Raw genomic sequence first — 14057 nt, 5'->3', positions numbered from 1 at the left:
GTAGGTTCACAGTGCATGTTAAAAATTTTATTAATTATTTTTTTATTTTTTTATAACGTATTAGTAAATTTATATTTAGAAATTTTAGAAATGAATATCAATAATATCAATATTATTACAATTTAAAATAACTGGTTTCTGTTTGAAACATTTTAAAATGTAATTCATTCATGTGATAGCAAAGCTGATTTTTCTGCATCATTACTCCAGTCTTCAGTGTCTCATGATCCTTCAGAGATTTTTCTAATATGCTGATTTTCTCATTATCAATGTTGAAAATAGTTGTGCTGCTAAATATTTTTGTGGGAACTGTATGTTTTATCAGCATTCTTTGATAAATAGAAAGTTCTAATGAACAGCACTTATTTGAAATATAAATATCCTTTAATGCATTTCTTGCTGAATTCAAGTTAAATTACTTTATTTGAAAAAATTCCCCAAAAACTCTTAACAGTAGCGTAACATTAGAAGAAACAAGTTAGTGTAAAGGCACACACTCACCTGTGCAGTAGTTGCTGGTTAGGCATAATTTGCTCTAATCTGCTGGTGTTTGAGAGTTTGAAGCTGAGTACAGCAGGAGACGGAGTAGAGGTGAAAATCTTGATGATGCCGCTAGGGAAGGACAGGGTCATGTCTCCCGTGATCTTCACAATGCACCTTTAAAAATCATTTTACAGAGATCACACTCACAAAGAGCCACTGAAATATGTCAGAGCTTAGAATATCTAAACTAATGAACTAATTAATTATTTTAGAAAAAAATTAATGTTTCCATTACTTTTTAATTCTATGATATTTCAAGGTTTTGTCATGTGTATAGTATGTAAAGTCTGTGTGGTCTTAGCAGGGCAGATGACATGAAACTCACTTGCTGGGATCTGCTCCTTTGAAATACGCATTAACCGACTCTGTGAATGCTACAGCAATGGGCAATGCATCCTGGGAAGCCAGTGTCACTGGACTGGGCCCACGAGATATCCCTATGAGGGAAAGGATTAGGAGAAAGACAGACAATAAAAAAACAGACATCCAAGTATGAATAAAAAATAATAGAGGTGTCCTGAGGAATGTGTTTTAGTTAAGATAATTTAAACCTCTGCCGTGACAAACAATGACAGGTCAACAGGTAAAAGCCAAGGAAAAGACATCATCCGCACTATTTCTGCCATGCATCCTCATCAGCCACAATGCATCAGACGCACAATAGTCAGTTTCACAATTAGAGATCATTCACATGGTGAGTCACAGAATGAGAGTAGTAATGGTTTAGCAGATGGGGCAATGCAATTGGTTGATCAAGGAGAGATGATCATTCTTGAGTCAGTTAGTAAGTTAGAACAAATGTTCTTCTGAGTTCTTTCCACTCTACCTGCCGGAGTTTCACATCTCTTCTCAAATGTGGGCAGTTTCCCCACAAAAAGATCGTCCTCTTAATTCAAAATGAAGAGGAGGAAACCAAAAAAGGGAAAGAAAAAAAACAGGGCGAGAACAGTTCACCAGTGAAGAATGAGGATGGAATGATCTGGTGAGTGATGTGTGTGACCATACGATGAAATGCAATGTGTAGAATATTATTTGTGCATATTAGCTTTCCTTACACATGGACATGAATATAAAATATATAAAAAAAAAACTTTTTGAAAGATATCCTGTATCCTAATAATCATACAGTATATGAATGATGACTTTATTGTTATAATAGTGAAGTAATAAATGTATTAAATGATAAATTATATGAAGTATTCATACATTTTGTAAGCCTGAAGTGAATGTGGATGATGTGAAAAAAGATTTAGTGTGTGCATCTTGTGTTCACAGGAGTGTGTGAGACTGAAGACTCACCGACAGTAGGTGTGTTGCTGGTGCTCAGGGAGGTGTTGGAGCTGAGAGAGGAGGAGCTTTCAGCACGAGCCAGAGGAGCAGCGGGAGGAGGGCTAGAGTTGGACACCTTAGGAGGGCTGAACGGCCGGCCCTGCAGAAAACAACCAACTGATTAATAATTCACTGCATTCAGGGGGAATCAGGAAATATCTTCTTTACTCACAGCCTCATTGATGCCCGTCAGCTTGACTGCTGGCAGTTTGGGCCGTGATAATGGTCTTGGAGGAGGGACTATGGCTGCTGTGCCCAGGGGAGTAGTCGGCCTGTTTGGAGGTGGTACTGTGCATGAAAAAAAATAAGATGACAAATTTTAGAACCACAAGATGTACGGAAAAAAAGGGGGAAATACGGAGACAGCACCCTCTGAGCGTGATTTAAAAATCACCAATGCCGAAAAACATTCAAAATGTTGCTATACTGGATTTGGCATCACACAGAAAACAAGCTTACAGTCAAATCCAAAGATTACACCTGATGTTCAGTCACATGCAATGGCCAATGTCACAATATAAACATATAAAAAAATAAGAATAAGAAATTATAAGACCAGGTAAGGAAACTGAAAGAAACATGCACACTTTAAACCATCTTAGTCATTATGTTCTGATTTTAGAAAACATTGGATATGATATTTCTGACCAAGTTTGTAGACACATATTAATTGTACTGTTACTTTGTGTAGCTGAACCTATTTTTTACAGTCTATGAGCTGAACCAAAATTATTTGGAAAAATAAAAAATAGAAGAAAGAAATAGAAAAATACATTGAAAATAAAAAATAGAAGAAAGAAATAGAAAAATACATTGAAAACAAAATGTAATGAATAAATGATACTGTATAAAACAAAATAAAATAAAACCAAACTTGGGTCCCACATTTTTTTTGTTTTTTTTTGTTTACTGTGTCTAGCTAAACAGTAATAAAGACTATGATGGCTTACATGTGATTATTTGGTTACATTTGTATTAATCAAATAAATAAACAACACAGAAAACACAAAAGTAAAAAAAAATTCACCAATCAAACAACAAAAGTCAAATAAATCTAACTCTAACTGAAGAAAAAAAAGAAAGATAAAAGAAATCCAAACAATTACAATGAAATAAAATAAGTTGTAAAAACATCAGGTTTGTTAAAATCTCAGTATATTTATCTCACTGTCATGTAGCCATGGGACAGTGTTGGAACATGCTTATGAAAACTCATTCCTCAATATTACCATCCTGCATGGATCGGGCTGGTGCTTCCTTTAGAGAGGGCGTGCTCTCCTCTCTCCCAATGCTGCCAAATGGGTCACCAGTCTCTCTGAAGAAAAGCTTAGGCTGTTGAGACACAGGCACTGACCGAGGTCTCGCTGGTTGATGGGATGGTCCACGACATGGCACAAAGGCATCATTGAAGGCAATCCATTGGCTCTGGGCCCAGGATGACAGTGTGTCTGGACCAGCGACGGGAGCACTGAGAGGGGGCTTGTGGGTAGCGTAGTCCTTAGGAAGAGCTTGTAGGGCTGGAGGTACGCTCAGAGCTCGAGTTGGGCCAGGACGGAGGGGGGCAACAGCCTCGTCGGAGAGAGAGGTGGAGGGAGGAAAGGGGAGAACAGGGAATGACGGGGTGCACGGCTTAGCGAGACTGGCAGGAGAAGGGAGTTTGGAGGGAACGGGCAAAGCAGGACGCTCGGTAACATCAAGACTGATTGCTGAAGGAGAGGTGGGCTCCGACTGTAAATCCACTTCTGTTACAGGGGTCATCAGAGAGAAAAGAGTAATGATGCTTGTAAAAATGTACCACATACTGACAGGCATGCTGAAAAGACTACATGGAAAAAATGAAAAAATATGAAAGAAACACAGATGACCTGGATTTATGTATATGTAAAGGAGGTGCATCTCTTCTCAATTTGTTCTCTTAATCTATATTTCACATAATTACATTAAGAAAATGTCACATAAACAGAAAACCAGTAATAATAAAAAGTAATCGGGGGGAAAGCCTTTTTTATATATTTATATTATATTATATTATATTATATTATATTATATTATATTATATTATATTATATTATATAATACAATTTAAATAGAGTAAAATATTATAAGAATACAATTATAAAACAATAAAATGAATGCATATAAAAATAATAAAAATATAAATATAATTTTAAAAACTATTTAAAGTAAAACAAAATATTATAAGTGTACATTTAAAAAAAAAATTCAATGGAAAAATTATTATAAAAATAATGTTCAAAATATTGTGGAATCCTACTGAAATATGTATTTTTAACTTTCCCTTAAAACATACTGTAATGTGGTATTCCTAAGCATATGATCAGCTAACCTTCATGCACTCCTGTTAGTCTTTACTAAATACAAATACAAAAAATACATTAATAAATAAAATACTGACATAGACGAGGGGCAAAATTATACAAAATTGTTAAAAGGTGTCAGTGTGTAAATTCCGTCATCATTTTACTCACTCTTATATCATTCCAAACCTGTATGACTTTGTTTCACACGAGAGTAAGTAAATTATTATACTTTTTTTTTGTAAACTATCCTTTAAGTACAATAAAGTGTGTGCTTATCTTCGGTGAGCAGAAAATGTAAAAAAACCACTTATTTTCACAGATACATCTCTAAGAAATATTAGGATCTTTAGCTGCGGGTGAGTTCAAGCAAAACATTCCTCTCATCATTCACATTTTTGCATATTTCTTTGCCATCAGGGTCAGTGTCTGTTATGGGAAAAGTTCTATTCTGACGATCAAACTGCAGGCATGGGTTATAAGCATTACCTGGGTCTTCAAAAACCTCATCATTTAACTGCAGTGGGGGAGATGTAGGGAAAGATGTTAAGAAGAGAGAAGCCAGGTCTAAGAAAAAGAGCATTGAACAAATCCAAAGCAATGATGAGAAAAAAAGAAAGAAGTCAACGTAAATGAGGCTCATTTAAAACATATTAAGGCATGGAAGAAATAAAATACTCAAAAGCTATGCAAAAACACCTAAATAGCACACCAAATTTATGATAAAATGCAAGTGCAATACCTTGCAACATTACTAATATCCTCTTCACAGCTCTTTTTGTTCATTTGCCAGGTCAGAACTATAACAAGATCATGTTTGACAACGTCTGTGACACGGGGACTCTAAACTCCGCCCTCTGACCTCTGAAGGTGCCAATTAACTTTGGATTATGATTGGCCCTCGTGGATAAGGTCAGAGCTTGAATGACGGGTTGGATTTTTATAGTGACTGCATTGAGTGGCTTATCCGAGAGAAAAGCATTCACTTGTTTGCAAACAACGCCTTAATGTCAAACTAAAATGTACCCACAATATTTCTTCCAAAATAAAGTATTACAATAATATAACTAGTAAATAAAAACTCAAGTCTGAAATATTTCCAACAAAATAATTCAAATCAACAACAAAAAAATTAATTCGCATATATTACGGACATAAATTCTGTTAAAACTACTTTGCACCTCATTTTTGTTAACGTACATCTAAAAGATAATATTTAAATTTGGTCAAAACCACATACTGTCAACTGCACTATTGCCCAAGATATAGAAGCTCCTAATTCCTAGATGTCAAAATAACATTTCATTTCAACAATCAAGGTCAAGAGCTTTCAGAGAGAGAGACAGAGATGAGAATAGAGCGTGAGGAAACACTGACCGTACTCACGGAATACACACAGGAATCTTATTCATGGCTCAAGATCCAACGCATGTGTAAATCGTACATAAAACCCATTTTTAATGTAAAACTGACATTTAATTCAATGGGAAATTGTATGTGTGAATAGATCAACAGCATGGACAATTTACAAAGAATTTAATTTGTTTTGTGTTTCACAAATAAAGCCTAGGGTGTGTAAAATTCTGCAGAAAACTGCACCAACATCATTCCTCCAATAAGTCAAGAAACTCAATTATCAGCAAATAATTTAGATATTTTTAAAATCCCTGTTCTATAATATCAAAATGCAAAAAACAAAAGTGAACAAAAATAGACTAAACAAGCAAACAACAAAAAATACGTTTTTCCCATGGCATTCACAAAAGATGTCATGCTAAAGCACAGGATAGATTGAGTGGGATATGAAGTCGCTGTGGGATATGAGGGTTTCCGTGACAACAGTAGCCTGAGCAAGCTCTCTAGAGGCGACTGTTGTGGACTGGAAAAGCCCAGACACTTTCCCCAGCCTGTAAGCATCATCAATAATAAAGGAGGTCAGACCTAAGACAAGCCTCCCAGAGACTGGGGGATGGAGGAGGTGGAAGGGTGAATGACTTACGACTGTCTGCTTGTACAGTGTGTGTGTGTGTGTGTGTGTGTGTGTGTGTGTGTGTGTGTGTGTGTGTGTGTGTGTGTGTGTGTGTGTGTGTGTGTGGTCGATGAAGAATGTTTTGACTCCAACACTGCCAAGCTGAACTCTGTCATTGAGATTATTGTAGATGTTAACCAATACTTTACTGAAATGTGATTGTACTTTAATATACGTTAATGGCCGTTTTGTGAAACTCTGAGATATAAGGAAAAAGGGATTTGGATTTATAAACGATGTCTAACAACAATAGTTCCCTGATGTGGTAATGCCATTAATACAGAGCTGTACCCAGAAGAGTGTGCATTTGCTGTATCACAACAGACAAGTATTACCTGACGAGTGGGGTAGAGACGAGCTGGAGCCGGTGCTGGTCGGGCCAAACGGATCCAAAGACAGCAGGTCATTACAGGCTAATCTACTGTTTGAAGGTAAAAAAAAATAAATAAAAATAAAAATAAAAAACCTTATGGAAGTTGTACAACATAGTGCATAAATGGTTACAATTTTGATTAAAAAAAAAAGGTGAACAAATAAAGGTTAACAGCAAAATGTCACTTACTCATTAAAGGATGGCTGTGGTATCTTGTGTCGTGTCAGTTCATCACCTGTAGATCAATGAGAAAATATGCAATTGAGTAACGGAGCAACTCTTCAGGCTTTATTTGTGATCTGCTGGTGGCCGGTTGCATAAACTGCTTTCACCAGTCTTAAAAGTTAGTCATCTAATTTTTTTCTTCAAGACTGGTTTTAACTTCTAAAAATCAAGGTAGAATGGTCTAATTTGAATCGGAAAAGTAAGACTGGTCACCTCTTGTTTTACTGCTATTTGGTCAAACTAGTTCTTATAACAGTCTTAACATAGTGGGTGAGTTTATGCAACTGGCAACTGCAGCCTGTTGCAAGACACCCCTTAAATGCAGTCTATTAATCCATCTGCAATTACAATTTCTTAACTTAAGGGGTTCTTGTAACTGGGCACTGCTCATTAAGTCCCGATTAAAAATGCAGCTCATGTGTTTCATGAAGTAAATATGATGTTATCAAATGAAATACTAGATTGTTGCATGTAAAAAATAAAAACCAACATGGAAGCCAGAAAACTACAATAGTCACTAATGTTTCTGACCATTTCTGAGTGCCATGTCAGTAGAGGACTTTGCTACATGAGACACATGTCCATGCAACCCCATTTGTCACACCAAATACATACGTTTAAAATCGCAAGCTATAAATGATCGGCATAGTACATTTGAAATGGTATGTATTTGAGACCAAATCCCAACGACATACAGTATATTATACACAAAGGACAAATGACAGTGTTAAAAGACAACAGCATAAATTAGTAAAGTAAATTTTTGTACAAATAAGTAATTTTGTAATTTGCACATTTTGTTTTTCATTTTTACTAGCTCCACAGGAATCCCTCATTCCCACCAACACAAATGCAGCTGCGGACCAAAAGAGAGCGAGTACGCTGACTAAGATTCCGGAGGAAAACTCACCTGTCTTTGGATTTACAGAAGGGAATGTGTGTTGTCGTGTCATTCCTACAGTGAGTATGTTTGAGATCCACATTTACAATAACATTCAGTTCTGAATATTCATCACTTTATTCTATATGCCCATTTGTATGTCTGTTATATGCCTATTTGCCCACCTGCCACATATTACCGGTAAGTTTTAAACAGTAAAGAATATGAAACGCCCGTCAGGTTCTGGACTGACAGTAACACTGATCTGATCTATAATCGATATATTTGATATTACCCTATTGTATATTGGCCGATAGTACTTTTTATTTTATTTTAACAGTATCAGATGATATTGGATGTTTAACTGTGCACATTTACTTTACCTTTGCCGTCAACCAATGGTCACTAAAGTTAATCTTTAAAAACACCTAATAATTTAATAATAACGTTAAAGGGGTCCTATTATGCCCTTTTACAAAGTCTTGATTTTGTGTTCGTGGTGTACTAGAATGTTTTCATGCTTGATTGTTCAAAAAACATTAACAGCATTATTTTTCACATATTTTACATTATTACAGTACCTCTCTCCCCAGTCTGGCGCGAACACGCCGATTTCGATGAAGCCCCTCCCTCCATAATACAAAATGTGCTGTGATTGGTAAGCTGGCCCAGTGTGTTGTGATTGGCACCGCTTGTTCAGTAAAAGTCCTGCCCCTCCATTACTGCGAGTTATTCTCTAGTGTATATATTAAGGTTGTTTCAAGCTTCCACGTCGAGCCCAATTCAGACCCTGACAATGTTAACGAACAAGAGGATTTTGCAGAACGGATTTCATGCACAGACTTTGCAAGCATGGATTTCACAGGATGTTTCAGAGTGGTATGTTTTTTTGTAATTTTCTTATACATTATAGATACGGTGTTATCCACCATTTAATTGTGATATTTTTCAGAAAACTAAGATAATACAAAATCACTAAACCATGGTTCATTTTCCTAAGGAGCGGTGAACCGTCTTACAAAAGCAAGATTACAAAAACAACAGAAAACAAGCTGTTCTTCATAAAATATGCAGCGCACATATAAAATTTGGGGGTTTTATGTCCAGAAACAGTGTTTAAAATAAAAGTTTGTCAGCCTTAGGAAGGTCAAACTGAGTTTTGGAAGCGTGGGGGAAAAAGCAGCATCTCTTTAACATAGCGACAACACGGACTTCTCTAATGCAGCTCAACCAGGCCTCGTCCCCTTTTTTGCGTATTCTGTGGGTGGAGATTATTTAAATGAGGAACAGATTCCTAAAATCCAGATTTTTTTTAATTGTAGTCCAAACGAGCCGTTCGCTGTAGTTCTTGAAAAGTGGATTCTGTCAAATAGAATATCTCCCTTTGGAGTGGACTTTGAGCTTTGAAACTTTGCAGATCTTTTTGATCATGCTCAAACTACACACTAACTAAAGTTGAAAAATTGGAAAAGCATAATGGACCCCTTTAAATATAATCTTTAGATAATCTCAAAATGAATATACATTTTTTTATACTGTAAATGATAATGTCGTAATACCTAAATTCACTTGTAGCATCTTCACTTGTAGCACTGCAGCACTTGTAGCGTTTTAGTTAATAAAACATTTTTAAATTCTGTCCAACAACATAAAGCATAATTCGTGTTGACCACAAAATCAAATTGTAAATTGTATTTAAATAAGTTTCCTTTAACATGTAGAGAAAGAATACTTACAATAGCATCTTAGTGTGATTTAAGATAAAACAACATGAATTGGATTAAAGGACTTATCGGATAAAATTATCTACAGATCTTATCAATTTCAGCGCGTGCAGGAGGTTGTGGTAAATGCGCTCTTTGAAGAAATGTTTACCGTTTGAGTGCAAGAATAACAAAACGTTTCTACTGTGATCTCAATTACTATGTCTTACGGATTTAAAGTATGCGAAACTTTCCTAGGAGGTTAAAATCGTCGCTCTTGATGTGAGAACATGCCGCAGTGTAAACACTACATTCTGGCATGCATCTGTGTTCGTTTAAGACACAATTTACTGGAAAAATGTAAAATTATGATGGATAGAAAAACATAAACACACAATTAAGCAGTTAATCTTGCTCATGGCTTAAGGAGGCAACGCTGTGCTACTCAGATGAGGAAAAAATGGGAGAAGATGTTTATTTTCTCATGGGATGAGTTGGCTTTGGAGGGGTCACCAGAGCAACATGAAGGAGGCTTGGCGAGAAACGTCATGGCCAAGAAAAACGAAAAAGAGAAGTCAAAATGGCAGGCGCTCTCCAGAGCCAAACCTTCAGAGTGACATAGGGATGGAGGGAGGATGAAAAAAAAAGGAATACTCACTGGACTGGTTCTTCTTCATATGAACCTGGAAATGAAAACAGGCTTTTATTAATGAGAGTGAGAGGAGTTATGAAAACAGCTGAAGACATGAAGTGCTTCATCCCCACATTCATTCAATGGATATTGGCCTCACAGGACGAAAAGCACACACACAAGAACGAGCAGAGAACCGCACTAGTGGGATTGCATATTCAAACCATCAGTTCAGAAACAATATTCTGCAGGCAGTTTAAACATGAGGAAATGAGTGGCAGATAATTCAACCAAATTCACTACTGGGATTGTTTTGAGGCTGAGAAATGTCAACAAGAGTCAGCTAGCAAAACGGCAATAAATGCACAAAGATGGGCTTGGTTTATTGTGTATTCAAAGTGACTCATATGAAGCATCTCTGAACGAGACTCTGTCAAAGTGGATGGAAAATAATTTCACTTGGTGTTCGATGAAAGGAAACACATCAGAAAATCAACTACAAGACCGTAAACGAAACTAAATGATAAATTGTGAAGGAAAAACTTGTGGAAACACACAAACAAATACACAAGCATGCAAATACACATGCATGCATAAAGAAAAGTGAAGGCATGGTTCAGTCCCATAGGCAGAGACTGGCAAATGGGTTCAATTACAGCACCCAGGCCACACACCCGCCAATGAAACAGAGAGAGAGAGAGAGAGCACATGAAGGGAAAAGAAAGACAACAGAAGACTAGAGGAAATGGAAAGCTCAATAATACCAATAATCTACAACAGATGACATGGCATTCGTCATCACCTAGATTTCCTTACTTGACCAAAACTGCCATAAAACAGATCCGCCTAAAAATTAAACAGACCCACGAATAGAAGAGAGACTGAGAAAGGAAACACAAGTATGATATGAGACACAAAGACAAATGTTCAAGTGTAGTGTAGTTTTTGAGATGTGTAAATATTTCAGAGGTTAATCTGAGTGATTACGGAGCACATTTGGAAGAAGACAGAAAGCTCAAGCTGGGTGAAATGAATGATGAAGAGCCTCCCTAAAAGATGTGTGTTAATCCATCTCAAACAGAGCAAACAGAGGCGGCAGTGAAGGTGTCTAAAGTAAACTGTGCTCACTGAAAACACAAGCTGGCACTTGTGAGGATGTGTTATTGCAGAAATACATCACTCTGTCATTTCAAAGCGTCACAAAGGGATGAAGAGCGAGGGATGGGAGAGAGAATGTAAAACAAACACAAAAGGCGAGACTGAGAAGCAGAACAGATGAAATCTTGGGCATAAAGAGAAAATCATAGTTACAAATGATGTAACTGATAACTAACCTAACCAACTTGTTTTTATTCGGTCCATTACATATCTAATATTTATCAAATCATAAACAACACAAATATGCACTACCTTTTAAACCAGTAAGATTTTTAAATGTTTTATTTTATTTGATCTATTATGCTCAACAAGGATGCATTTATTTGTTCAAAAATATTGTAAAAACAGTAATATTGTTAAACATTACTACTATTATTCCAGTCGTCAGTGTCCCGTGATCCTTCAGAAATCATTCTAATATGCTGATTTGCTGCTAAAGAAATATTTATTATTGTCACAGTTGAAAACAGTTGTGCTTTGCTGAATTTAAAGTTCAAAAGCATTTATTTGAAATAGAAATCTTTTGTAACATTAAAATGGTCACTTTTGATCTATTAATGCATCCCTGCTGAATAAAAATATTAATATCTTTCAAAAGAAGAGGAAGAAAGCTGCAAACATTTAATAAGAATCAGGGACATCATTATTTTAACCAACTGGCTCTGAGCATGTCAAGATATTGGCCACCTTTATTAACTAAACATCCTTTTGTTACAGGCACAACTCTTGCTTCCATGTGTCCGTGTGTGCACGCGTTTACCTACATGATCTTACTCATTAGAAACAGTCCCTCCATGCTTCCTGTGGTGAGATTTCAGGCAGGAAGTTGCATGGGTTTGTTTACCAACAGCACACACACACACACAGATGGTCCACAGGCCTAACACACACACACACACACACACACACACACACACACACACACACACACACACACACACACACACACACACACACACACACAGCTCACAGTCTGTGCAGGAGGAACTGCTTGACCACACAACTCTACATGCACAAAATGACAGAAAAGTAGGTCACCTTTGCACGAACCAGTACATGTGTGATGTCACCCATTATGTCATGATGATCAACCCAGACTCAAACTACTTGAGATTTATTAAATGCTCATTCCCTCACTGGAAACGTTTAACGTCCGTTGGGCCAAAACAATATTGTTTTCAATGAGCCAGTTAAATCCTTATATTGACCACAGGTGCATAACACACATACACACACACACACACACACAAACAAAATAAAATTGCACTCAAGCACAAATCAGGATTGTTAAAAAAAATGTGTGAAAGCATTTGCTTAATCTCTGAGGTCTGCCTGTAAATATCATAATCAAACAGTGCCCTCTAGTGTCTGGAAAATTGAGGTTTCGTGGGAAGAGATGAAGACTGAATATATCAACCAATCACAACTCTCTTTGCTGACGCTGTACAATCACCCTTTATAGAGGGAGACCAGCTGCATTATTCTGTGTATGAATGAATGTGAGTGAAAGGTCTGTATATGAGGAGTATATATGGTCATGGGATCTTTACACAAGGTGTGTGTTCTTGTGTGATGCGTCTCTTACGGCAGGGGTGGGCGAGAGGGTGATGTTTCCAATAGAGGCCTTCAGCTCATCGATGGTGGCTTTTTGTTGGTGTGTGCCGTTGTTGGTCTGCACGGGTTTGATCTGGACGCGGAATTTTCTTGGCTCATCCTCATCTTCTGAGTCACTGGATGAATAAAAGGAGTTCTCTTTGGCATGTGATCAGAACTGTTAAGGAAAAGGGTTCGCACACAAAAAAAAGTGTGGGGGCATGAAAAATCATCTTAGTATCTTGAGCATACTCAAGATGGTTAAAAATATCAGATTTTGTGTTTTATTTTTTTAACATGTATTCTAGTCCACACAGAGTGATGACGCAGCTTCGGTAAAGAAAACAGAAGAATGAAGAAAATCTGATGGGAAGGAATGACTTGGCAGCGATTCAGAAAAAAAAGTGCAACAAAGAAAAATATCACAGTATGTTCTCAAGCCAAAAAAAAGTGTTCAGAGTTTACATTGAGTAGAGGCGATGAAAGAGATAAAGGAAAATGTTTCTGTGGCTGAGATGAAAGCGTGTGTGAGGGATGGGGGGGGAGGGGGGGTGGAAGAGATGGATCTGGAGTAAGGATATCATTCTCGTTGACTTCTGGTCGGATACAGAAGCCCTCCTCGTCCAGCTGAGGCACATTCTGCAGAAAAAACACAGAACACACCACAGACAAAATCCTATTATTCACACTCTTCAATACATCAAAGCACAAGCAGAGTCCGACTGAGGTAAAACACACCATTGTTAGCAATATCACAAGAAGTATTTACACTGTGTTGTCTTTACTTAACATTGTAACAATTATAGACAATCCTTCAACAACATTAGGTCACCACTCACGGCGTTATGAAGATCTATAGCACCGTAGAAACCCGGGGGAGCTCCGTTGGAAGCGTTCTGAAAGAAGGATGAACAAAAGAGGCTTTGTGGGTGCGACTCGCATGGAATTACTCCAAAATAACCAGAAAGAGCATACTCTGATGAGAAAATTTGTTTCATATTATGAAATTTCTGAAAAACACCTTTAGTTTTGTATTAATTAAAACATTAAAAATACTGATTATTTTCTCCAATAATAAGAATAAAATTAATAAGCAAATAAATTAAATTAATAATTATATATAAATAAGCATAAATATACTCACAACCGCTTCTACTTCAGCTGATTCACTATTCAAAACAGAGGAAAAAAGTTGAATGAGATTGAAATGCAAAATTACTATGCAAAAATAACATTACAATTAGTCAAACACAAAACCTACTGTTCCAAATTACA

The 14057-nt window shown here is 36.7% G+C and overlaps 1 protein-coding gene across 4 annotated transcripts in view; it reads right to left on the bottom strand.

Moving 5' to 3' along the window:
• Positions 1-14057, bottom strand: part of fcho2 (FCH and mu domain containing endocytic adaptor 2) — a 53267-nt gene that overhangs the window by 8695 nt on the left and 30515 nt on the right. Inside the window, exons 11-25 of one of the 4 annotated variants that reach the window (XM_082169028.1) lie at positions 13927-13951; positions 13622-13678; positions 13364-13421; positions 12775-12950; positions 10059-10083; positions 7728-7772; positions 6782-6827; positions 6555-6640; positions 4680-4757; positions 3102-3614; positions 2045-2160; positions 1843-1972; positions 1370-1429; positions 869-980; positions 502-657 (exon numbers count right to left, since the gene is read on the bottom strand). In XM_082169028.1, the coding sequence (XP_082025154.1) occupies positions 502-657; positions 869-980; positions 1370-1429; positions 1843-1972; positions 2045-2160; positions 3102-3614; positions 4680-4757; positions 6555-6640; positions 6782-6827; positions 7728-7772; positions 10059-10083; positions 12775-12950; positions 13364-13421; positions 13622-13678; positions 13927-13951 (1683 nt within the window). The remainder of the gene's footprint in view (positions 1-501; positions 658-868; positions 981-1369; positions 1430-1842; positions 1973-2044; positions 2161-3101; positions 3615-4679; positions 4758-6554; positions 6641-6781; positions 6828-7727; positions 7773-10058; positions 10084-12774; positions 12951-13363; positions 13422-13621; positions 13679-13926; positions 13952-14057) is intronic. The other 3 variants (XM_082169025.1, XM_082169027.1, XM_082169026.1) reach the window with 3 other exon arrangements.

This window comes from Leuciscus leuciscus (genome assembly GCF_965113295.1).
Source record: "Leuciscus leuciscus genome assembly, chromosome: 5".
Classification (NCBI taxonomy): Eukaryota; Metazoa; Chordata; class Actinopteri; order Cypriniformes; family Leuciscidae; genus Leuciscus; species Leuciscus leuciscus.
The sequence above is the reverse complement of the archived record's forward strand: the minus strand, read 5'-3'. Positions and strand labels throughout refer to the sequence as shown.